General features: G+C 43.9%; 1 protein-coding gene across 4 annotated transcripts in view; it reads left to right on the top strand.

The window, feature by feature from the left end:
* Window positions 1-3,564: 3,564 nt before the first annotated feature.
* The window catches only part of LOC106568276 (N-alpha-acetyltransferase 25, NatB auxiliary subunit), a 31,005-nt gene continuing 8,033 nt past the window's right edge, over window positions 3,565-26,536 (top strand). The window contains exons 1-20 of one of the 4 annotated variants that reach the window (XM_014138458.3): window positions 3,565-3,647; window positions 5,741-5,826; window positions 6,073-6,211; window positions 9,077-9,195; window positions 12,176-12,250; window positions 12,343-12,529; window positions 12,654-12,765; window positions 12,953-13,042; window positions 15,314-15,486; window positions 16,280-16,392; window positions 16,540-16,747; window positions 16,947-17,036; window positions 17,189-17,369; window positions 24,288-24,387; window positions 24,478-24,629; window positions 24,752-24,877; window positions 24,951-25,194; window positions 25,335-25,458; window positions 25,639-25,704; window positions 26,015-26,112. In XM_014138458.3, the coding sequence (XP_013993933.3) occupies window positions 3,590-3,647; window positions 5,741-5,826; window positions 6,073-6,211; window positions 9,077-9,195; window positions 12,176-12,250; window positions 12,343-12,529; window positions 12,654-12,765; window positions 12,953-13,042; window positions 15,314-15,486; window positions 16,280-16,392; window positions 16,540-16,747; window positions 16,947-17,036; window positions 17,189-17,369; window positions 24,288-24,387; window positions 24,478-24,629; window positions 24,752-24,877; window positions 24,951-25,194; window positions 25,335-25,458; window positions 25,639-25,704; window positions 26,015-26,112 (2,541 nt within the window). In that variant the 5' untranslated portion in view covers window positions 3,565-3,589. Of the gene's footprint in view, window positions 3,648-5,740; window positions 5,827-5,977; window positions 6,212-9,076; window positions 9,196-12,175; window positions 12,251-12,342; window positions 12,530-12,653; window positions 12,766-12,952; window positions 13,043-15,313; window positions 15,487-16,279; window positions 16,393-16,539; window positions 16,748-16,946; window positions 17,037-17,188; window positions 17,370-24,287; window positions 24,388-24,477; window positions 24,630-24,751; window positions 24,878-24,950; window positions 25,195-25,334; window positions 25,459-25,638; window positions 25,705-26,014; window positions 26,113-26,536 lie in introns of those variants that run through there. The other 3 variants (XM_045692458.2, XM_045692459.2, XM_082960481.1) reach the window with 3 other exon arrangements.

A 26,536-nucleotide genomic window follows, 5' to 3' on the forward strand; every position in this document is an offset into this window, starting at 1 on the left:
GAAGACCCATTTGTGACCAAGCTTTAACTTCCTGACTGATGTCTTGAGATGTTGCTTCAAAATATCCACATAATTTTCCTTCTTCATGATGCCATCTATTATGTGAAGTGCACGAGTCTTTCCTGCAGCAAAGCACCCCCACAACATAATGCTGCCACCCCCGTGCTTCACGGTCGGGTTGGTGTTCTTCAGCTTGCAAGCCTCCACCTTTTTCCTCCAAACATAATGATGGTCATTATGGCCAAGCAGATCTATTTTTGTATCATTTTTGTATCATCAGACCAGAGTACGATCTTTGTCCCCATGTGCAGTTGCAAACCGTAGTCTGGCTTTTTTATGGCGGTTTTGGAGCAGTGACTTCTTCCTTGCTGCGTGGCCTTTTAGGTTATGTAGATATAGGACTCGTTTTACTGTGGATATAGATACTTTTGTACCCGTTTCCTCCAGCATCTTCACAAGGTCCTTTGCTGTTGTTCTGGGATTGATTTGCACTTTTCACAACAAAGTAGGTTCATCTCAAGGAGACAGAACGCGTCTCCTTCCTGAGCGGTATGATGGCTGCGTGGTCCCAGTGTGTTTATACTTGCGTACTATTGTTTGTACAGATGAAAGTGGTACCTTCAGCCGTTTGGAAATTGCTCCCAAGGATGAACCAGATTTGTGATTTGGATTTTTCTGTGGTCTTGGCTGATTTCTTTTGATTTTCCCATGATGTCAAGCAAAGAGGCACTGAGTTTGAAGGTAGGCCTTGAAATACATCCACAGGTACACCTCAAATTGACTCAAAAGATGTCAATTAGCCTATCAGTAGCTTCTAAAGCCATGACATCATTTTCTGTAATTTTCCAAGCTGTTTAAAGGCACAGTCAACTTAGTGTATGTAAACTTCTGACCGTCTGGAATTGTGACACAGTGAATTATAAGTGAAATAAACTGTTTGTAAACAACTGTTGGAAAAATTACCTGTGTCATGCACAAAGTAGATGTCCTAATCAACATGCCAAAACTATAGTTTGTTAACAAGAAATTTGTGGAGTGGTTGAAAAACGAGTTTTAATAACTCCAACCTAAGTGTATGTAAACTTCCGACTTCAACTGTAGGTGCAGGAGCTTCACAATAGTTTTGAGATAATATTCAATAAAAGGTGCAGGAGCTTCACAATAGTTTTGAGATAATATTCAATAAAAGGTGCAGGAGCTTCACAATAGTTTTGAGATAATATTCAATAAAAGGTGCAGGAGCTTCACAATAGTTTTGAGATAATATTCAATAAAAGGTGCAGGAGCTTCACAATAGTTTTGAGATAATATTCAATAAAAGGTGCAGGAGCTTCACAATAGTTTTGAGATAATATTCTATAAAAGGTGCAGGAGCTTCACAATAGTTTTGAGATAATATTCTATAAAAGGTGCAGGAGCTTAAGCAGTAGAAAATTTGAGGTGCCGGTACTCAGCTCTGGTTATCTTCTGCCCAAGTCAAGCACTGGATAATAGTGCTGCATTTCCTTTCTCTTCTGAGAAATGGTTCAGTGTCTTCCTGTTTTCCAACATCTCTGGGTTCCAACCATCAATAAATGACAAAGGAAAGGAAAGCCTTGTGTCTTTCTTCATTTACTCTCTTGTCCATTCACTTTGTGATTCTCACCTAGAGTTGGTTTGATGTCTCAGTCAACGCTCACCTCTCCAGAGGTAGACAGAAGAAGATTTATAGAAGGTCTAGTTTCAGTAGACCATATATTTTTAGGGCCATGTAGAGGTGAAGAAAGTACAGTACATTATCTGGGGAAGGACTGGAGTGGGGACCATTTCAAGGGATCTGCAGTTGTTTAGTTAAGACATCATCCTGATACGCAGATCGGTATATCACTCCTATACATAGTGAATTATTATATTATGATCAATTCAATTTTAATGGAGACATTTTAAATTAAAATGAGAAAATTAGAGCTGAACAATATTTTTTAAAGGTCAGAGTTTGACCAGAGTTTGACAGACCAAGAGGGACCACTAGTGGTACAGCTAAGCACAACAGTCATGTGTCATTGTGAACTGCATGTAAGAAACTACAGTCTTTTCAAATAATGAAATATCAGTATGGGTAAATGGCAGTTGGAAACAGGGGATACAGTTGTACAACTGAAATGTGTCTTCCACATTTAACCCAACCCCTCAAATCAGAGAGGTGCGGGGGGCCACCTTATCATCGTAAACCACGTCATCGGCGCTCGGGGAGCAGTTGTTGGGGGTTAACTGCCTTGCTCCGGGGCTGAACAGCAGATTTTTACTTTGTCGGCTTTTACTTGGGTATTTGGTTTTAAATATACTTAAGTATCAAAAGTAAAGGTATAAATCATTTCAAATTCCATATATTAATCAAAATAGACTGTACAATTTTCACGTTTATTTAAAAAAAAATTACGGACAGCCAGGGACACACTCCAACATCTTTTACAAATTAAGTATTTGTGTTTAGTGAGTTTGCCAGAACAGAGGCAGTAGCGATGACCAGGGATGTTCTCTTGATAACTGTGTGAATTGGACAATTTCCCTGTTCTACTAAGCATTCAAAATGTAATGAGTAGTTTTGGGTGTCAGGGAAAATGTATGGAGTAGAAAGTACATTATTTTCTTTAGGAATGTACTGAAGTAAAAGTTGTCAAAAATATAAATAGTAAAGTAAAGTACAGATACCACAAAAAACTACTTAAGTAGTATTTGAAAGTATTTTTACTTAAGTAATTTATACCACTGCAGTTGACATACTGAGACTGTATTTTAATATTTATTTGGCATTTGCTGTATTGAGTAGATGAAATTCAGATAAATCCTACTGAAATGGCCCTCGCTTCATATTCATCACCAAACCCACTGGCCCCAGGTCATCTATAAGTCGTTGCTAGGTAAAGCCCTGTCTTATCTCAGCTCACTGGTCACCATAGCAGCACCCACCCATAGCACACCCTCCAGCAGGTATATTTCACTGGTCACCCCCAAAGCCAATTCCTATTTGGCCGCCTTTCCTTCCAGTTCTCTGCTGCCAATGACTGGAACAAACTGCAAAATCATTGAAGCTGGAGACTCACATCTCCCTCACTAACTTTAAGCACCAGCTGTCAGAGCAGCTCACAGATCACTGCACCTGTACATAGCCCATCTGTAAATAGCCCATCCAACTACCTCATCCCCATACTGTTATTTATTTTGCTCCTTTGCACCCCAGTATCTCTACTAGCTCACTCATCTTCTGCACATCTATCATCCCCGGGGGTTTAATTGATATATTGTAATTATTTTGCCACTATGGCCTATTTATTGCCTTACCTCCCTTATCCTACCTCATTTGCACACACTGTATATAGACTTCTTCTATTGTATTATTGACTGTATGTTTGTTTATTCCATGTGTAACTCTGTGTTGTTGTTTGTGTCGCACTGATTTGCTTTATCTTGGCCAGGTTGCAGTTGTAAATGAGAGCCTGACAGCCTACCTGTTTAAATAAAGGTGAACAAAAAAATGCTACTGCCCCTTTTAATTCCTGCCGGTTTGATGCTACCGCGCATGCTCAGACATATACTGGTAACCTCCAACATGGCGGCGAGAGGCCATGTGCAAGACCCTAACGACCGGAGACTTAGACCCATTTACGGTAACAATTCGCAAGGAACCAGCACATTTGTGTCTGGTTAAATGTGTTGTCATTGTTTATCGACGTACCGGAGCAGTCATCTGATCAGTAGCTTGTGTCTGGGACTCGCTGGGCAGCACCAGGGGCCCCCGAAGTCCTATCCCCGTACTCAATTCACCTGCAGCGCCGAATGACCGTACACCTTGGCTTGAGTGGATGTCAGCACAATTCTGACAGCGCACAACTGCAGAGATTTTGCCCACGGTTATTCAATGCAAGATGAAACAGCTTTGCTTTGAACAACACCCTAAAAGAGTTTCAGCGATTAGTCTCTCCCACTTGCTGAATTCAGGTCTCTTTGATTTGACAGCTTGCTAACTAAGGCTTAGCTATGTTAGCAATCAGAAACAGTGATGGATCTGAGCCGTAACTACATTACGTTATTACAAATAGTTTTGTATGCCTCAGAAATATCAGCAACTATGTTTAAGCTAACTAGTTAGTCAGATACACTGGGGTGTATTACACACGTTGGTCGGATGCATTTTACCGTCAGTTAACTCGGTAGCTAGCTAAGTTACCATTAGATGCTAAGTTAGCTCTCTAGGACGGGATGCCATGGTTTGGCTATTAACGTTACAAGGCAATAGTTGTGATGCTAACTAAATAGCTGATTAGATGGGTTTTTATTAGCGGGTGTTGATTTCGTGTCTCTGATGCTGACGCCAACTCTGTTAACTCATCTGTTAGCCAGCTACAAAGTATGAAGGCTATAACTACAGATCATTGATCATGGTTAGCTAGCAGTTATGTGTCAGATGGGTATAAGAGGATTAAGGTTGGCTAGCTTGATATTCATGGTTGGTTTGAAGCCTTTGATTTGGGCCAGATAGCTAGCAAGATCCAGGCAGATTATTTTCCCAAACTGCGCTAATTACATGCACCGTTGAGACTTCTGTTTGGTCTCTCAGCTTTCTCTCTGTTTCTCATTCCTCAAAAGCTCTGCTGAAATCATGTGGAGTTGATTATCATCACTTGACAGAGGCTGTCAGTGAGTGGACACTGGACACAATGAAAATATAGCTGTTGTACAACAGAAAAATATCCCTGCTGTATGGGTCTAGATATATAAATTGGTGCTGATCTAGAGACATTTGGTTTATGAAGAATGGGAAACCCTGATGGCCAACACGAGACATAATGATGTTGGCCTAGCTGTCGTTTGGGCTGATGACATAGTGTAGCTGGAGAGCACTGTGTGTTTGTCTGGCAGGGTTCATTTTGGCATCCAGCTGCCCTGAAGTCTAGACCCCAACTTGCCTGATGAAAGGGACTGTGTGCGTGTTTGTCTTTGTGTATGCTCTGTTAAAAAAAAGAAGCTAGTTTAGCATGACACAAGGTGAATTACATATAAAAGGCTTAGAAAAAAAGCTCATGGTACGCCCAGTGCTGTGTTGACATTTCAGAGATGCGCTTGTTTTTGTGAGAAATCTTCAAAAACACAGCAGGAATTTTTCATGAAATATAAAAAGGCGTATACTAAAATACTATATGTCATGTTTCAAAATCAGTATCTATCTTACCTGCTTCTTCGAGAAGAATGATGAGTTCAACGGGGAAGTGAGCCTGTTGGGTCGTTTTTATTCTCGCACAGCATCCAGCCTAGCTAACACTATGCTGTGCAACTGTCCTTATTTTTTAATCACTTTTCAATTTTGGTCATCCTACAAGGGTAAAAACTCCAATAATGTTTGAAAGGTTATTATGTTAGAAACATGAGGTTTGGACCATTGGTTGTTTTAGAGGATTATTTACACAATTACCATATTATTTTACCCATTGGTTCAAAATGTGAATTTTTGATTGGACATCCCACATTTTAGAAACTACTTCTAGAGCTTGATAATGGCTTTGGTTAAATTATTTTAACTTAATTTAAGTTTAAATTAAACTATGGTTGCTGACAGGTCTTAGTACTCCATGAATGGTTTGTAGAGAAATACAAGGAATAACTCCCTTTCTCCTTGGGTGGGACTGGGCTGGGGGTGGGTGTGTATGTGTTATAGTACTGTATGGACTAGGTTAACTGATTCTGTAATGTCATCTCCCTTCAGACTACCTGGACAATGGCAACAACAAGATGGCGATCCAGCAGGCTGACAAACTGCTGAAGAAACACAAGGACCTGCACTGTGCCAAGGTGGGTGGGACTCTGGGCTGTATTTAGGGCCCAAGATGGAGCCCAGAGTTTTTCCTGGTCTGGTCAAAAACTGCTTGCTAGCAGCTGTAAATTAAGTTGGGTTAATGACTGAAAGAGAGACGAGCACTTATATCCATACCTGACCCCATAGGCCTTACCTAAAACCCTGCCCCTAACCTCTACCCTCTACGATGATGATGATGATGGTGGTGGTGGCATGTTACTCAGGCAGATCCCTCTCGCCAGGTGTTGAAAGCCATCGGTCTGCAGCGAACAGGAAAGCAGGATGAAGCATTTAGCCTGGCCCAGGAGGTGGCGACACTCGAACCCACCGACGATAACTCATTACAGGCTCTCACTATACTATACAGAGAGATGCACCGCCGTGAGTACACACACACACTCACACACACACATTTGTTGTACTATCCTTCTGGGGACCAAACAATTGATTCCCATTCAAAATCCTATTTTCCGTAACCCTAACACTTAACACTAACCCCTAAACCTAACACTAAACCTAACCCCTAACACTAACCCCTAAACCTAACACTAAACCTAACCCTAACACTAACCCCTAAACCTAACACTAAACCTAACGCCTAACACTAACCCCTAAACCTAACACTAAACCTAACCCCTAACACTAACCCCTAAACCTAACACTAAACCTAACCCCTAACACTAACCCCTAAACCTAACACTAAACCTAACCCCTAACACTAACCCCTAAACCTAACACTAAACCTAACCCCTAACACTAACCCCTAAACCTAACACTAAACCTAACCCCTAACACTAACCCCTAAACCTAACACTAAACCTAACCCCTAACACTAACCCCTAAACCTAACACTAAACCTAACGCCTAACACTAACCCCTAAACCTAACACTAAACCTAACGCCTAACACTAACCCCTAAACCTAACACTAACCTAACCCCTAACACTAAACCTAACCCCTAACACTAAACCTAACCCCTAACACTAAACCTAACCCCTAACACTAAACCTAACCCCTAACACTAAACCTAACCCCTAAACCTAACCCCTAAACCTAACCCCTAAACCTAACCCCTAAACCTAACCCCTAAACCTAACCCCTAAACCTAACCCCTAACACTAACCCCTAACACTAACCCCTAACACTAACCCCTAACACTAACCCCTAACACTAACCCCTAACACTAACCCCTAACACTAACCCCTAAACCTAACCACTAAACCTAACACTAAACCTAACCCCTAACACTAACCCCTAAACCTAACACTAAACCTAACCCCTAACACTAACCCCTAAACCTAACACTAAACCTAACCCCTAACACTAACCCCTAAACCTAACACTAAACCTAACCCCTAAAACTAACCCCTAAACCTAACACTAAACCTAACCCCTAACACTAACCCTAAACCTAACACTAAACCTAACCCCTAACACTAAACCTAACCCCTAACACTAAACCTAACCCCTAACACTAAACCTAACCCCTAACACTAAACCTAACCCCTAACACTAACCCCTAAACCTAACACTAAACCTAACCCCTAACACTAACCCCTAAACCTAACACTAAACCTAACCCCTAACACTAACCCCTAAACCTAACACTAAACCTAACCCCTAACACTAACCCCTAACCCCTAAACCTAACACTAACACTAACCCCTAAACCTAACACTAAACCTAACCCCTAACACTAACCCCTAAACCTAACACTAAACCTAACCCCTAAACCTAACCCCTAAACCTAACCCCTAAACCTAACCCCTAACACTAACCACTAAACCTAACACTAAACCTAACCCCTAACACTAACCCCTAAACCTAACACTAAACCTAACCCCTAACACTAACCCCTAAACCTAACACTAAACCTAACGCCTAACACTAACCCCTAAACCTAACACTAAACCTAACCCCTAACACTAACCCCTAAACCTAACGCCTAACACTAACCCCTAAACCTAACACTAAACCTAACGCCTAACACTAACCCCTAAACCTAACACTAAACCTAACGCCTAACACTAACCCCTAAACCTAACACTAAACCTAACCCCTAAACCTAACACTAAACCTAACCCCTAACACTAACCCCTAAACCTAACACTAAACCTAACCCCTAACACTAACCCCTAAACCTAACACTAAACCTAACCCCTAACACTAACCCCTAAACCTAACACTAAACCTAACCCCTAACACTAACCCCTAAACCTAACACTAAACCTAACCCCTAACACTAACCCCTGAGCCTAAAATAGGCTTTTTCCTTTAGGGGAACAGGAAAATGTCCCCACTTTTCCAGATTTTTCTTGTTTTATTATCTTTCTGAGTACTTTTGGTCTCCACAAAGGCAGTAAAACCAAACACGCACACATCCACACAACTCTCTGGATTCTCTTTAAAGCGCCCCCATAGACTGTACGATTTTAGCCGTCTTATGCTATGATTTCTCTGTCCCAGACAAAATGTCCACTTTGTAGGCAAATTCGTAGGTCGTAAACGATGGTTGGATGTCTTGGCTCGTTCAGTGTGACAGGGTCGAGGTCTGCCGATCTTTATGTACCAGTGTGTGCGGTCGTAGGCTCCAACAAAGTTCTGGCAGTGTCAGAATTGTTTCGCATTTATTGTATAGTGTGGCTGGTGTTACGAGCCGATCCTGGTGACTGACCAATAGGAACATGGCCGGCACTAAGTATGCACATTATTGTGAATAGTCAGATTCATATAATAGTTTGATTTAAACGTTTACATGCTGTGCAAGAAGAATGATTTCCCTAATAATCTGAAATCGGGCTACCCGATGGGATTTTGATAAATGCACAAAATCACCAATCAAAGAAAACATTCTACCACAGCGACCATGCTATTTTGGGGAAGCCTATTTGATTCTGAGTCCTTACATATACAGTTATGTGTGAACTATGCATACTTTCATTTTTTCCCGAACTTGCGCATAAGCATAAAGAGTGGCTTGCTCTGCTGGTGCTGGCAGATGCGCAGATCAAATACACTGCTGCAGTTGACATAGCCTACGTAGACTAACGTAGACTCTCAAGCCAATCGCAGAATGTGATGACAGAACTGAAGCAAATTGTGCAATCTGGCCAGGTTATCAATATTTTCATTTGGTTACATCGCACAGTGTAACGTGATGATTGTAAAAGACTGAAGCTGCCATACAGTCTGCAAAGGCCTTAGATGTTGTGATGTTGACTCTCCCCATCCCCTCTCTGTCTGTAGCTGAGTTGGTGACTAAGCTGTATGAAGCTGCTGTGAAGAAGGTTCCCCTCAGCGAGGAGTATCACTCTCACCTGTTCATGGCCTACGCCCGTGTTGGAGAGTACAAGAAGATGCAGCAGGTCAGAAAACGCAGACACACACACACAGCCTAGTGGTTAGAGCGTTGGATTAGTAACCGAAAGGTTGCTGGATCGAATCCCCGAGCCGACAAGGTAAACGTCTGTCGTTCTGCCCCTGAGCAAGGCAGTTAACCTACTGTTCCCCGGTCGCCGATGATGTGGATTAAGGCAGCCCCCCCTGATTCAGAGGGGTTGGGTTAAATGCGGAAGACACTTCAGTTGAAGGCATTCAGTTGTACAACTGACTAGGTATCCCCCTTTCCCCCCCCACACACACACACACACACACACACACACACACACACACTTCCCCAGCTTTTCCACAAGCATTAAATACAACTGCTTTAAACTTTTCATGCATAAGTTCCAAATATCTCTAACGGTTGCCCCAGTGTGAGTTTTTTTTATGTGCGTGATGTCAGAATGCACTCACTGTTGCAAAATGTGGTTGTTACGCAACAAGACAGGCTGCCCTCAAACCAAGGCACACTGCCTGCTAATTATCTATGTTTCAACTTGTCAATTTCAAATTATTTTCTAACAAGTTTTATTTTCTAACAGTTTGATTTGAGGTGTGTCCCGTCTCATTAATTCACATAAGAAGTAGCCCATTTCACTGTTGCAGATCATTTATATTTGAGACTTTACTGAGCCGGACAAATTTCTCCCCTCAACAAACTTCTCTCTTCAATGAGAGCCCAAGCACTTCCCCAGTGTTTCCCCAGATCAAGTATGAAGACATTCCGCATCTCTAGTCAGAACAGGATTGCACAAACTTTTTCCCTCTGCACATTTTCTGGCCGGCGCCCGCATTACCTTCATTGTAGTTTTCCTTACAAATTGGACTTTGAACATGTGTGCATTCCTACCAGAGTAAGGGCTTTATTTTCTGTATATCGTGTTGTTGTTTCTACTGTAGCATACCAAATGTACCGTGCCTTCAGAAAGTATTCAGACCCCTTGACTTTTTCCACATTTTGTTAGGTTACAGCCTTATTAAAAAATTAAATGAAATTGTTTTTTTCCCATCAATCTACACACAATACCCCATAATGACAAAGCAAAAAGCAGCGATTAAAGCCTTGAGTCTTCTTGGGTATGACGCTACAAGCTTGGCACACCTGTATTTGGGGAGTTTCTCACATTATTCTCTGCAGATCCGCTCAAGCGCTGTCAGTTTGGATGGGGAGCGTTGCTGCACAGCTATTTTCAGGTCTCTCCAGAGATGTTCGATCAGGTTTAAGTCCGGGCTCTGGCTGGGCCACTCAAGGACACTCTGGGACTTTTCCCGAAGCCACTCCTGCGTTGTCTTGGCTGTGTGCTTAGGGTTGTTGGAAGGTGAACCTTAGCCCCAGTCTGAGAGAACCTGCTCCAGAGTGCTCAGGAATTCATCAAGGATCTCTGTACTTGGTTCTGTTCATCGTTGCCTTGATCCTGACTAGTCTCCCAGTCCCTGCTGCTGAAAAACATCCCCACAGCATGATTCTGCCACCACCATGCTTCACCGTAGGGATGGTGCCAGGTTTCTTCCAGACGGGACGCTTGGCATTCAGGGCAAAGAGTTCAATCTTGGTTTCATCAGACCAGAGAATCTTGTTTCTCATGGTCAGAGTCCTTTAGGTGCTTTTTGGCAAACTCCAAGTGGGCTGTCATGTGCCTTTTACTGAGGAGTGGTGTCCGTCTGGCCACTCTACCATAAAGGCCTGATTGGTGGAGTGTTGCAGAGATGGTTGTCCTTCTGGAAGGTTCTCCCATCTCCACATAGGAACTCTGCAGCTCTGTCAGAGTGACCATCCGGTTCTTGGTCACTTCCCTGACCAAGGCCCTTCTCCCCCGATTGCTCAGTTTGGCCGGGCGGCCAGCTCTAGGAAGAGTCTTGCTGGTTCCAAACTTCTTCCATTTAAGAATGATGGCCACTGTGTTCTTGAGGACCTTCAATGCTGCAGAAATGTTCTGTGCCTCGACATAATCCTGTCTCGGGGCTCTACAGACAATTCCTTTGACCTCATGGCTTGGTTTTTGCTCTGACATGCACTGTCAACTGTGGGACCTTATAAAGACAGGTGTGTGCCTTTCCAAATCATGTCCAATCAATTGAATTTACCACAGGTGTGGACTTGTAATGAAGTTGTAGAAATGTCAAGGATCATCAATGGAAACAGGATGCACCTGAGCTCAATTTCAAGTCTCATAGCAAAGGGTCTGAATACTTATGTAAATAAGGTATTTCTGTTTTATTTTTAATACATTTGCTAAACTCCAAGCGGGCTGTCATGTGACTAGTCTGCCAGTGCTGTAATGCAACAACCCCCCCCAACCCCTCTTTTTACGCTGCTGCTACTCTCTGTTTATCATATATGCATAGTCACTTTAACTATACATTCATGTACATACTACCTCAATTGGGCCGACCAACCAGTGCTCCCGCACATTGGCTAACCGGGCTATCTGCATTGTGTCCCGCCACCCACCACCCGGCCAACCCCTCTTTTATGCTACTGCTACGCTCTGTTCATAATATATGCATAGTCACTTTAACCACATCTACATGTACATACTACCTCAATCAGCCTGACTAACCGGTGTCTGTATGTAGCCTCGCTACTGTTATAGACTCGCTACTGTATATAGCCTGTCTTTTTACTGTTGTTTTATTTCTTACCCATTGTTCACCTAATACATTTTTTGCACTATTGGTTAGAGCCTGTAAGTAAGCATTTCACTGTAAGGTCTACACCTGTTGTATTCAGCGCACGTGACAAATATCCTTTGATTTGAAATGTGGAAAAAGTCAAATGGTCTGAATACTTTCTGAATGCACTGTATTTGTGATGGTATGCTGCAGGGACCAGTCAACAATGATTGCAAATATGTGATTGTACGTGTCAAAGGGTTAAGTACCCCTAACTAGTGTCTTCAATATTCCCATGATGTCAACAAATACTAAGTGGTGTGTTGTTCTGTTTGTCTGGCTCGCTAGGCGGGGATGGCCTTGTATAAGACCGTTCCTAAGAACCCCTACTACTTCTGGTCTGTCATGAGTCTGGTCATGCAGGTAGGCATGCTCTCTCACTAAATATATAGCTTGAGTGACTGTGTGAGTCTGTCTGTGTGACTGTGTGTGTTTACTTTCTGTGTGTGTTTCAGGCCATCTCTGCACAGGATGAGAAGCTGGCCCAGACCATGTTCCTGCCCCTGGCTGAACGCATGGTGGAGAAGATGGTGAAGGAGGAGAAGATCGAGGCTGAGGCTGAGGTTCAACTGTACTTTATGATCCTGGAGCGGCTGGGGAAGTGTGTGGAGGCTCTGGACATGGTCCGCGGTCCACTGGGAGGTAAGAATGGACAAATTCTGTGTGTGTGTGAGAGACTCAGAGAGGATTTGTGCAGCTTCTGGGTTGTTCGCTGTGTGACTTGTTCATGTCTTTCTACTCACTCTGTATGTTTGCCGTCTCATAGAGAAGTTGACCAGTGAGTTGCGGAGCAGGGAGAATAAGTGTATGATGATGTACCAACGGCTGCAGCTCTGGCCTGAATGCAACGCTCTGTCCTACAAACTACTGCTCAAAAAGTGAGTACTCACATTTACATACAAACTCACACTTCAACATTGGTCTTAGAGTTGGTCTTTATCTCTCTTCCCTTTCTCTCTCTTCTCTCCCCTCCCCCCTCTCTCCCCCTTCTCTCTCTCCCTCCCCTCTCTCCCCCCCTCTCCTCTTTCTCTCTCTCTCTCTCTCTCTCTCTCTCTCTCTCTACAGTCCTGATGATTGGCAGTTTTATCTCTCCTACTTTGACTCTCTTTTCCATCTCATGGACATGTCCTGGAGCCCACCTAATGAGGGAAAGCAGTGAGTACTGTGTGCGTCAGGGTTTCGGTTAGGAAAATGTGACCGGGAAGGTTTTAATTTACTGGCCATTTGAGAAATTTACCGGACCCATTAGGGCATCCACCCACTGTGCTCAAAATGACAAATCACATTTAGATTATGGAAATGCAACTTCACAGAACATTCAACTCCTGTAACGAAGCAGAAAATAAAATGTAATTTTCAAACATTTGCCAGAAATGCAATTCACGGGAGAACTCCATTCTAAACGGCGCATCTGATGAGAGCAGTTCTAAATGTGACATAGTTGAAAATCTCCATTAGAAACTTAGAAAGAGCGGTGATCTAAAATGCAACAACTAGGATGGGTTGCTAATATGACTAGGATTGTGCCTTTGGCTACTGGACAATGAAAGAAAGTTGATATGAAAGCCAATGGAACAGGAGAGCAATGGCACATGAGGAAGTCTTTCATAGGCGGTGCGTCGAATAGGCTAGGGAAGTAAATATGAATACATTTGCCAAAATTATATAATTACTCCTGTCTATACATAAATAAAATCATTCAAAATACTTCAGCAGAAAGCATGACTTATCCACGGCAGAATCGAGGATCATTAGATAAAAAAATAAAGAAGAAGAAGGGGAGGGGGATGTGGTGAAGATAGAGGCAAGTCTCTCACCAGAATGGCTCAGATGTCTCCCGCCAATTCTCGCACATTCGTTGTTTCATTGTGTGAATTGTTTGCCCTTTTTGATTGTTTTTGTCAATTCTCCATTACATATGTCACCAGTAGTAAACATGTAATGGGGCATTTATAAAAAGAGTAGCTCAAGTCAAGATGTTTAGAAAGGGATGCAGGCAGACTGAGAAATAAATGCAATTGAAAACCTGAATTTATAATTTTCTACTGTTTTTACTTGTCGGCTTAATGCATTTGATTTTAGTTGACAATGGAAGTTATAGGCCTACTGCTGCATTGGCCTATAGGCTATTAGTTCCATGTGCTCATTTCTTTAGCGGGCAATAGATCATGGTGTATCAATGTGTCCATATAGCAGAGGGTAGTGCTCTCGCCATAGTTACATTTTTTTATCATTTTAATTCAGATTTTCATGATTAACCACGTGACAATGATTTTGAGAAACGGAAACATTATTATTGAAATCAAACTGTTCCACAAAAATGCGCAAATGAAAATCATAACTGGCACACAGATCGGTAGAAATGGTAGGACGATAAAGTGTAAGCTTCCCCAAACTTGAAATTTACGCACCGCCTATGAAGTCTTAATAAAATAATTGCCTCCACGTTTCCATGGTCGGATTTGCCTATAGGCTACTTTTGAAGCAAGGTAAGACATGCCTCATAACATAAAGTTAAACATTCAGGTTTCAAACAATCAAGGAGGCCTATGTTTTCATAGCTGGTTGCTGCTGCATGTGCTTTTATAAGCCCATTCATTGCATAACAATTCTAAATGCAATCACGTTTTAACTGTTTTTGTGCACAATTTTTTATTTTTATTTCTCAACTTTACCGCCTAATTTGCGCGCAGGCAACAGGCTATCAGCGTGTCACCACTGTAAAATGTGAGCTGGAGGCATTGGGGCCTATTTCATGCAGCAGCAACCAGCTGAGGAGCTGCAGGGGATATCCTGTTCAAAATGGGCTCTGTGTGATAGTTGTGTTGGATAAATAATATGGGCTAAGCGATGGCTAACAAATACACATTCACCAATTTAATTCCACTATTATATGTAAATGAACCTATATACCGATAACTATGATGATCAAATGTATTTCCATCGACTGGTATTTCCGTCAATGAATTGAACCTTTATTTAACTAGGCAAGTCAGTTAAGAACAAATTCTTATTTACAATGACAGCCAGCCGGGGAACAGTAGGTTAACTGTTCAAGAGCTTAACGACAGATTTTTACCTTGTCAGCTCGGGGATTCGATCCAGCAACCTTTTGGTTACTGGCCCAAGGCTCTAACCACTAGGCTACCTGCCGCCCCAAAATAATAAAAAGCTTTTTTTTCTCTCAATCATTTTGGCCGGTAAAAGTTATTTATCGGCTTTTCATTTTTTTTATCGACTAAAAGCCGGCAATTGCCGGCAAACGGAAACCCTGTTGTGTGAGTGAGAAAATATTATATAATAGCGGACTATTAGGAGAGGCCATTGCTTGTTAGAGATTCTGCTCTTGGTGGAAGTTTTACATCGTATAAGAGAAGAGTCTGTTTGATCAGCCCATCTCTTCTTTGCCTCCCCTTTTCTCTCTAGTTGTGTGGAGGGTCCAGTGCAGACCACGGTGGCAGAGGCAGTGAAGTTTGTGGTGGACAGGATGGAGGAGGAGGACAAGAAGGAGTCTCGTCCTCTCAGAGGTCCCTACATGGCCTGCCTGGAACTCATACACAGACTGAGACAGAGGGGCTGTCCTGATGAGCAAGAGCTAGGTCCACACACACACACACACACACACACACACACACACACACACACACACACACACACACACACACACACACACACACACACACACACACACACTTAAATACTGCACGTGATTGATGGTTGGTATTCAGCAGTCAGAAAAGTATGCCTTATTTACTTTCATAGAACTACTAAAATAGTGATTTTGTCTGACAACATAGGCAGCAGCTCAATAGAGATGTGATGACTTGGAATGAAATAATAAAGTCATCAAATAAAACAAATGTAATATACACAAACTGAAATATTAAAGTAAATGAATAATAGTTAATAAGGGATGAGCTGTAATGGGCAGTCACTACCATCATGGGACTTTTATTCAACTTAATAGTTGTATTTTATACCATTTAACCCACATAATGCATAGTGCATTAAGGTCTAAAAAAAATGATTGAAACCGTAATTTAAAACCGTGATTCGTTTTTAATAATTGAACCGAAACCGAACCAACCTCAGAAACCCCCCCCACAGTTTCCTCGGCAACCCCCACAGTTTCCTCGGCAACCCCCACAGTTTCCTCGGCAACCCCCACAGTTTCCTCGGCAACCCCCACAGTTTCCTCGGCAACCCCCACAGTTTCCTCGGCAACCCCCACAGTTTCCTCGGCAACCCCCACAGTTTCCTCGGCAACCCCCACAGTTTCCTCGGCAACCCCCACAGTTTCCTCGGCAACCCCCACAGTTTCCTCAGCAACCCCCACAGTTTCCTCGGCTGTTGACAGTTTGTTTGTGTTGTGTTTTTATTGGTTGTCTACAGGAGATCCGTTGGAGTTGATGCTTCAGTTCTTTGGGAAGTTTGGAGACAAACCCTGCTGTATTACAGACCTGAAGATATATTTACACCTGCTTCCCCCTGAGCAACACACACAGGTACACACACACCTGCAGAACACCACCAGTAGTGGGAATCTATCACCAAACCCCTGATGAGTTGGACATGATAACATCAATTCTGCTCCTCTTCTTCTCTCTCTTCCTCTCCCTTCCCTCTCCTATTCTCTCTCTTCCTCCCTGTAGTTTAAAAACCGTCTGGGGGAGTTGGTTCCGTTGGGGGAGGTGGGGGAGGATGGCTTTGGGTTTCCGGGGGATACGAAGGCATTGCAGAGACACCTGTGTGTGTGTCAGCTGAGCCGGGTGCTGGGACTTCAACACGCTCTGGACACAGAGGGCAAACTATGCCTCATCACAGAACTCAAAGCCCACTACCACTATGGACTACAGTTTGGTAAGGACAGCCATTCTATCGGTCCCTATCTTTATCCATCCCTTTCCGTCTATCCATCCAAAATGTGATGCATCTAGCTTAAAAACAGCTGGAAGAGATGCAATGGCAATTTTGTGAAGAACCAGAAAATAGTTTGTCTGACAATAGTGTGTGTGTGTGTGTGTGTGTGTGTGTGTGTGTGTGTGTGTGTGTAAAACAGGGAAGTCGTGTCTGAAGACAGAGCTCCAGTTCTCTGATACGTACTGTCTCATGGTCGCTCACGTCTACATCGACCTCTGGACAGAAACTGGTGAGTCATCGTCTTCATTTCTCTCTCTTTCTCTCCATCTACCTGCCTTCTCTCTTTCCCTCTGTCTCCCTGCCTTTCACTCTCTCTGCCTCTTTCCCTCTCTCGCTCTTGGTCTCTGTGTTTAACATACTGTGTGTCTCTGTGCGTGTTAGGCGATGAAAACATGCTGTGGCAGTGTCTAGGAGTATTAGAGGAGGGTTTGTCCTTCAGTCCCTCCAACGCTCAGTTCAAACTACTACTGCTGCTGCTCTTCTGTCGCCTCGGAGCCTTCCAGCCCGTAGTGGACCTCTACTCCAGCCTGGATGCCAAGCACGTACAGCACGACAGCATAGGGTGGGTCTCTAGTACACACACACACTCACACAAGTTTTACTATCCTTGGGAGCTAAAATAGATTTCCATTCAAAATCCTATTTTCCTTAACTCCTTACAATAAATCTAACACCTAATTGTAAAGCCAACCCCTGAGCCTAAAATAGTCTTTGTCATCATGGGGGACATGGGAAATGTCCCCACGTGGGAGAATTGTCCTTGTTTTACTATCCATGTGGGGACTTTGGGGACTTCCAGTTCCCATTAGGATAGTAATACACACACCCCAGGGTTTCCGTTAACCGGTAATGGCTGGCTTTTGGCCCCCCCAAAAAATGAAAAATCTGATTTTAAATAAAAGAATAAAATCCCATTGAGAAATAATGCATTTTATCCTATATATTGATTTGAAAAGCTAAGCTGTTTTTAATTGTGCACCAAATTAATTGTGCACACGGTTGAAGACATGATTGCATTTAGAATTGTTGTGCAATGAATGTGCTGATAAAAGCACATGTTTAACTCCAGCTGGGGATCTGCAGGAGAAATCAGCTCCTCAGCTGGTTGCTGCTGGACTAAAACACTTTAAAAAGCCCAATAATTGCGCAACAATTATAAAGGCAATCACGTGTTAAAAAAACAATGGCCACGATTTCAAAATAGCTCCTATTTTTTTCTTAACTGGTAATTGAAGCGCGCATCCCATTCGCCATTCAAGTGCATAGGCAACTAGGCAGGCGTCAGCACGTCACACACCACTTTGCAATGAGCTGGAGGTAGTATGCATTTTGAAAACGTATATTACTTAATTGTTTGAAACCTGAAACTTTTACATCATATTATGAGTAAAAATGGGCCCAAATCACCGTCATTTGCATGAAGAAAAGACGGAGAAAAAGGGGACGGGGGTCGGGCTGCCTTCTGAGAATTCATAGGCAAGTGAGTAAACTCCCACTGCCATCCGTTCTATTGGCCAACGTGCAATCACTGAAAAATAAAATGGATGACCTACGATCAAGATTATACTACCAATGGGACATTAAAAACTATCTTATGTTTCACCGAGTCATGGCTGAACGACGACACAGATGATATGGAGCTGGCAGGATTTTCTATGCACTGGCAGGACAGAGAAGCTACGTCTGGTAAGACGATGGGCGGGGTGTGTATATTTGTCAATAACAGCTTGTGCGCAATGTCTAATATTAAAGAAGTCTCGAGGTATTGCTCGCCTGAGGTAGAGTATCTTATGATAAGCTGTAGACCACACTATCTACCAAGAGTTCTCATCAATATTATTTGTAGCCGTCTATTTAGCACCACACACCGATGCTGGCACTAAGCCCTGTGGTGGCTAATTTCTGCATTACCAAATGAGGAGAGTTACAAACTTCACACACCAGTCAGGGTTATACTTAAAACTACATCTTTAATAATAAGAGCTTTGCAAAAGCACTTGACTTTCAATGTTGCGCTATCTCTAATGAACCATTGAAAGTGACTACACAAAAGTACAAAGAGTTTTTATAGCCAAGATGCACCCCTCTCAACGTACATGACGAACCACAGATCTTAGGAACAGTTCCCAAAGGTTAAGTTTTGTTTGAAAGTTATCTATAAAACATAGCAGACAGCAACTGCTGTATCAACAGTGTTCATTGTATAGACCAGTGTCTGGTCCTCCTACTCCAAACTGGAACCGTCTCTCCCTGGTACGGTATAGAACAGAACCATTAGCTCATCCAAAGGCATAAATCAATTGACAACTCTAGATACTCCCATCTCAAGTAAACCCCTCTCTTGACTCCACTCCTGGACAAGCTCACTGAGGGGAGTGCGCCTCTGTCATACACTATCCCAAGATAAGTGCAACATCAAAGAGGAAATGCAATGGTCCAGACACTGCCATACACCTTCCCCCAATGCCAAAGGAGGGAGTGACTTGCGCACAGACATTGTGGAGACAAGTAATTGGTTCCCCATTAATCATGCCATCCCTTCACATGGTTTAACAGATACATTCACATATGACAAGTATCTCACATAAGCATATTATGCAAATAAAACATCTTAATTATCTATGTTACCCAACTAATTCTGATTCATCCGCCACAGGCTGCACTCAACCAGCTGTATAAGGCCATTAGCAAACAACAAAATGCTCATCCAGAAGTGGCGCTCCTCGTGGCCGGGGACTTTAATGCAGGCAAACTTAAATCTGTTTCACCTCATTTCTACCAGCATGTTAAATGTGCAACCAGAGGGGAAAAAAACTCTAGACCACCTTTACTCCACAAACAGAGATGCGTTCAAAGCTCTCCCTCCATTTGGAAAATCTGACCATAATTCTATCTGCCTGATTCCTGCTTACATGTAAAAACTAAAGCAGGAAGTACCAGTGACTCGCTCAATATGGAAGTGGTCAGATGATGCGAATGCTAAGCTACAGGACTGTTTTGCTAGCACAGACTGGACTATGTTCCGGGATTCATACAATGGCATTGAGGAGTATACCACCTCAGTCACCGGCTTCATCAATAAGTACATTGACGACGTCGTCCCCACAGTGACCATACATGCGTACATATCCCAACCAGAAGCCATGGATTACAGGCAACACCCGCATCGAGCTAAAGGCTAGAGCTGCCGTTTTCAAGGAGCGGGACAATAATCCGCACACTAAGAAATCCCGCTATGCCCTCAGAAGAACCATCAATTAAGCAAAGCGTCAATACAGGATTAAGATTAAATCCTACTACACCGGCTCTGACGCTCGTTGGAACATTAGCCTGCTAGCCTTACTGAGTGGATAGGAACATTAGCCTGCTGGCCTTACTGAGTGGATGGGAACATTAGCCTGCTGGCCTTACTGAGTGGATAGGAACATTGGCCTACTGAGTCGATAGGAACATTAGCCTGCTGGCCTTACTGAGTGGATAGGAACATTAGCCTGATGGTCTTACTGAGTGGATAGGAACATTAGCCTGATGGTCTTACTGAGTGGATAGGAACATTTGCCTGCTGGCCTTACTGGGTCTATAGGAACATTAGCCTGATGGTCTTACTGAGTGGATAGGAACATTAGCCTGCTGGCCTTACTGAGTGGATAGGAACATTAGCCTGCTGGTCTTACTGAGTGGATAGGAACATTAGCCTGCTGGCCTTACTGGGTCTATAGGAACATTAGCCTGATGGTCTTACTGAGTGGATAGGAACATTGGCCTACTGAGTAGATAGGAACATTAGTCTGCTGGTCTTACTGAGTGGATAGGAACATTAGCCTGCTGGCCTTACTGAGTGGATAGGAACATTAGCCTGATGGTCTTACTGAGTGGATAGGAACATTAGCCTGATGGGCCTACTGAGTGGATAGGAACATTAGCCTGACGGTCTTACTGAGTGGATAGGAACATTAGCCTGCTGGCCTTACTGAGTAGATAGGAACATTAGCCTGATGGTCTTACTGAGTGGATAGGAACATTAGCCTGCTGGCCTTACTGAGTGGATAGGAACATTAGCCTGCTGGCCTTACTGAGTGGATAGGAACATTAGCCTGATGGTCTTACTGAGTGGATAGGAACATTAGCCTGATGGTCTTACTGAGTGGATAGGAACATTAGCCTGCTGGCCTTACTGAGTGGATAGGAACATTAGCCTGCTGGTCTTACTGAGTGGATAGGAACATTAGCCTGCTGGTCTTACTGAGTGGATAGGAACATTAGCCTGATGGTCTTACTGAGTGGATAGGAACATTAGCCTGATGGTCTTACTGAGTGGATAGGAACATTAGCCTGATGGTCTTACTGAGTGGATAGGAACATTAGCCTGCTGGCCTTACTGAGTGGATAGGAACATTAGCCTGACGGTCTTACTGAGTGGATAGGAACATTGGCCTACTGAGTCGATAGGAACATTAGCCTGCTGGCCTTACTGAGTGGATAGGAACATTAGCCTGATGGTCTTACTGAGTGGATAGGAACATTAGCCTGATGGTCTTACTGAGTGGATAGGAACATTTGCCTGCTGGCCTTACTGGGTCTATAGGAACATTAGCCTGATGGTCTTACTGAGTGGATAGGAACATTAGCCTGCTGGCCTTACTGAGTGGATAGGAACATTAGCCTGCTGGTCTTACTGAGTGGATAGGAACATTAGCCTGCTGGCCTTACTGGGTCTATAGGAACATTAGCCTGATGGTCTTACTGAGTGGATAGGAACATTAGCCTGCTGGTCTTACTGAGTGGATAGGAACATTAGCCTGCTGGTCTTACTGAGTGGATAGGAACATTAGCCTGATGGTCTTACTGAGTGGATAGGAACATTAGCCTGATGGTCTTACTGAGTGGATAGGAACATTAGCCTGACGGTCTTACTGAGTGGATAGGAACATTAGCCTGACGGTCTTACTGAGTGGATAGGAACATTAGTCTGCTGGTCTTACTGAGTGGATAGGAACATTAGCCTGATGGTCTTACTGAGTGGATAGGAACATTAGCCTGATGGTCTTACTGAGTGGATAGGAACATTAGCCTGCTGGCCTACTGAGTGGATAGGAACATTAGCCTGCTGGCCTTACTGAGTGGATAGGAACATTAGCCTGCTGGTCTTACTGAGTGGATAGGAACATTAGCCTGCTGGCCTACTGAGTGGATAGGAACATTAGCCTGCTGGCCTACTGAGTGGATAGGAACATTAGCCTGCTGGCCTTACTGAGTGGATAGGAACATTAGCCTGCTGGTCTTACTGAGTGGATAGGAACATTAGCCTGCTGGCCTTACTGGGTGGATAGGAACATTAGCCTGCTGGCCTTACTGAGTGGATAGGAACATTAGCCTGCTGGCCTACTGAGTGGATAGGAACATTAGCCTGCTGGCCTTACTGGGTCTATAGGAACATTAGCCTGACGGTCTTACTGAGTGGATAGGAACATTAGCCTGCTGGTCTTACTGAGTGGATAGGAACATTAGCCTGCTGGCCTTACTGAGTAGATAGGAACATTAGCCTGATGGGCCTACTGAGTGGATAGGAACATTAGCCTGATGGGCCTACTGAGTGGATAGGAACATTAGCCTGACGGGCCTACTGAGTGGATAGGAACATTAGCCTGACGGTCTTACTGAGTGGATAGGAACATTAGCCTGATGGTCTTACTGAGTGGATAGGAACATTAGCCTGCTGGCCTTACTGAGTGGATAGGAACATTAGCCTGATGGTCTTACTGAGTGGATAGGAACATTAGCCTGCTGGCCTTACTGAGTGGATAGGAACATTAGTCTGCTGGTCTTACTGAGTGGATAGGAACATTAGCCTGCTGGTCTTACTGAGTGGATAGGAACATTAGCCTGCTGGTCTTACTGAGTGGATAGGAACATTAGCCTGATGGTCTTACTGAGTGGATAGGAACATTAGCCTGCTGGCCTTACTGAGTGGATAGGAACATTAGCCTGCTGGTCTTACTGAGTGGATAGGAACATTAGCCTGATGGTCTTACTGAGTGGATAGGAACATTAGCCTGATGGTCTTACTGAGTGGATAGGAACATTAGCCTGCTGGCCTTACTGAGTGGATAGGAACATTAGCCTGATGGTCTTACTGAGTGGATAGGAACATTAGCCTGCTGGCCTTACTGAGTGGATAGGAACATTAGCCTGATGGTCTTACTGAGTGGATAGGAACATTAGCCTGCTGGCCTTACTGGGTCTATAGGAACATTAGCCTGATGGTCTTACTGAGTGGATAGGAACATTAGCCTGATGGGCCTACTGAGTGGATAGGAACATTAGCCTGATGGTCTTACTGGGTGGATAGGAACATTAGCCTGCTGGCCTTACTGGGTGGATAGGAACATGGCCAATTGAGTGGATTGGAACATTAGTTGCTGGTCTTACTGGGTGGATAGGAACATGGCCTACTGAGTGGATAGGAACATTAGCCTGCTGGCCTTACTGAGTGGATAGGAACATTAGCCCAAGCTATTTAGGAGGGATATCTCACCTGGAACAAATTATTGTCTAGTTCTGTTTTTCCTGCTGAGGGGTGCCCTATACCTGCACCCAGAGGGGAGTAGTTCAAAGTCCGGGTACAGGGGGTGGCTTGGGTCTAAAATTATTTTGTGAGCCTTGCGGAGAGCCCTGACCTTAAAGATCTCATCCAGGTCTGTCTGTTTGACTCCCAGTACCTTGGGGAGAGCCCTGACCTTAAATATCTCATCCAGGTCTGTCTGTTTGACTCCCAGTACCTTGCGGAGAGCCCTGACCTTAAATATCTCATCCAGGTCTGTCTGTTTGACTCCCAGTACCTTGCTTGCTGTGGTGATAATCCTTCTCAGCATATTTCTCTGGTTGACAGTGGCATTTACAGCAATAGTCATTTGTTTTCCAAACCGTTTTTCGGCGATTGTATTTTAAAATATTGCGATATGCCAGGCTGGGGTCTAAATGCTTTTCACTGACTATCGCATCTCAACAATCATCTATTTGGTATTTGTCGCATGCTCTGTCCAAATTGCGGGCCCTTCCGACTGTAGGCTATGCGATTTTAAAACAATCCACATCAAAAAATGTTTTAAGAAGCTAATGATCCTCTTTGGCCAAATCATGCTTTCTGGTGTAGTAGCCACATGTTTTATGATTTTCTTTCTGTATAGACAGGAATAAGTTAATTAGGCTATATAATGTTGGCAATTTAATTCAACGCGCCGCCTATGTATTCTAACATCTTCCAATTGCTCATCGGAATTCGGTAAGAATGACGCATGCCGTTGCATCTACCATGAAGTAAATGGGATTTCTGTCATTCTGAGAACTGGGTGGTATCGGTATCTGGTTCCACAACCATTTTTGGTCCAGTAAATGAAAATGCTCTGACAGATACGCTGACACACACATTCAGATTACCATAACCAATGCACTAATCCTTATATTCTCTCCTCTCTCCCAGGTATCTGTTAACTCGTTATGCAGGGTCGTTGGGGCAGTTTGCTGCAGCCTCCCAGTCCTATAACTTCTCCCTCAGGTTTTTCCACTCCAACCAGAAAGATGTGAGTTCCTGTCTCATCTAAATATGTCATATTCTGATGAGTTGTATTTTCTCACCTCTTCCTTGTTTCCTCTTTTCTCTCCTCCCCTAGACCTCAGAGTACATAATCCAGGCCTATAAGTATGGCGCGTTTGAGAAAATCCCAGAATTCATAGCGTTTAGAACCCGGCTCAACCAATCTCTGCACTTCGCTCAGGTCCGCACCGAGAGGATGTTACTGGACTTGTACACCGAGGCTGACATGTGAGTGCACACACACACACACACACACACACACACACACACACACACACACACACACACACACACACCACACACACACACACACACACCCCTACCTGTAACATATTCCTGTGGTGTTGTAGCACATCAAGTCTGGAGGAGAGTGTGAAGGCGATGGGTCTGTGTCCTGAGGAGGATGACATTCCCTGGGACAACATGAGGGACAACAGAGACCTGACTGTCCTCTTCAGCTGGGACCCCAAGGACAGGTACACACACACTTGTCACAAGTTCACAACATGTTTACCCATGCCAGTCTGTAAAGATGTGTGTGTGTTCCAGGGAGCTGACTGAGGAGCATCGTCGTCTGTCTCTACAGGAAGAGTTGGTCTGGTTAAAGGTTCGCTCTCTCACGCTCCGTCTCCTCGCCTCATTGGCTCTGCTCGGACACGCCCCCTCATCACGGAACTCTGATAAGGCCAATGAGAATGGTATATCGGCCAAAAGCTCCACCCTCCAGACCCTCCTCTCCCAGCTAGACCTGACGCTACAGACCGCAGCCCAGATCACAGAGAAACAGACACAGGTATACAGGCTTCACTAATAACTGTGTAATGTAATATATGGTAGTTGACTTACATCAGTGAGTGCATACATTTTCATATGGATGGCCCCAGCTGTTACCACCTGAGCCACACAGGACCACTAACTGTTGTTGTGTTCTAGTGCTCATTCCTGGGCCCTCCCTCCTCCCGCCTGGCCACGGCTCTGTCTAGTGGCAGCTGTCACTGTCAGGCCTCTGCGCTGCGACTATCACTGACTCTTCAGGAACTAGAGGCCACTGGACTGGGTAAGACGGGGAGATGAGGGATGGGGGGAGAGAGGGATGTAGACTTCCGTACCACTGGCCTCCAACCGTCTGTCCATCTACAGAAGCAGCAGGACTGGGAAGGAGAGAGATGGAGGAAGAGAGGGAAGTGGGATGAGTCTAGAGAGAGGATGTCATGTTGTTTATAATTTCTCTCTCCAGACGACTCGTCAGAACTCCAAACCCAGATCTGTAACTCCTTCAAATCATTAACAGGACAACTCCAAGGTAAGACATCAGACCTCTATAAAGATTACTACAGGTCCATGGTAATAATGACTGTGTAGTCAGCCACAGGAGATATCATGGCTTCTGGTTGCTAGTCGAGTTATCACTGGTGTAATAGTTCCTTCTTATTCCCCCATGCTGATCTGTTCCCTCTCCTTCCTTCCTTCCTTCCTTCCTTCCTTCCTTCCTTCCTTCCTTCCTTCCTTCCTTCCTTCCTTCCTTCCTTCCTTCCTTCCTTCCTTCCTTCCTTCCTTCCTTCCTTCCTTCCTTCCTTCCTTCCTTCCTTCCTTCCTTCCTTCCCTCCCTCCAGAGCTGTTATCCAGATGTAAAGGAGAAATGTTGGAGATGAAAGACAGCAGATTGATGACCCAGCCCTCCCTGTTAGAAACATTGGTCTTCTTCGTCGAGGTCAGTGTAGTCGCTCTAAATATACATCACTAAAACTGCTCAAATGGAAATGTATTATAATATGAAATATTGCAGATGCACAGCAACTGTGTGTGTAATACATGGTGATGTCTCCTGGTCAGACTGTGTGTGTGTGTGTGTGTGTGTGTGTGTGTGTGTGTGTGTGTGTGGTGTGTGTGTGTGTGTGTGTGTAATACATGGTGATGTCTCCTGGTCAGACTGTGTGTGTGTGTGTGTGTGTGTGTAATACATGATGTCTCCTGGTCAGACTGTGTGTGGTGTGTGTGTGTGTGTGTGTGTGTGTGTGTGTGTGTGTGTGTGTGTGTGTGTGTAATACATGGTGTTGTCTCTTGGTCAGACTGTGTGTGTGTGTGTGTGTGTGTGTGTGTAATACATGGTGATGTCTCCTGGTCAGACTGTGTGT

The sequence above is a fragment of the Salmo salar genome, chromosome 13 (assembly GCF_965601325.2).
Source record: "Salmo salar chromosome 13, fSalSal1, whole genome shotgun sequence".
Lineage (NCBI taxonomy): Eukaryota > Metazoa > Chordata > Actinopteri > Salmoniformes > Salmonidae > Salmo > Salmo salar.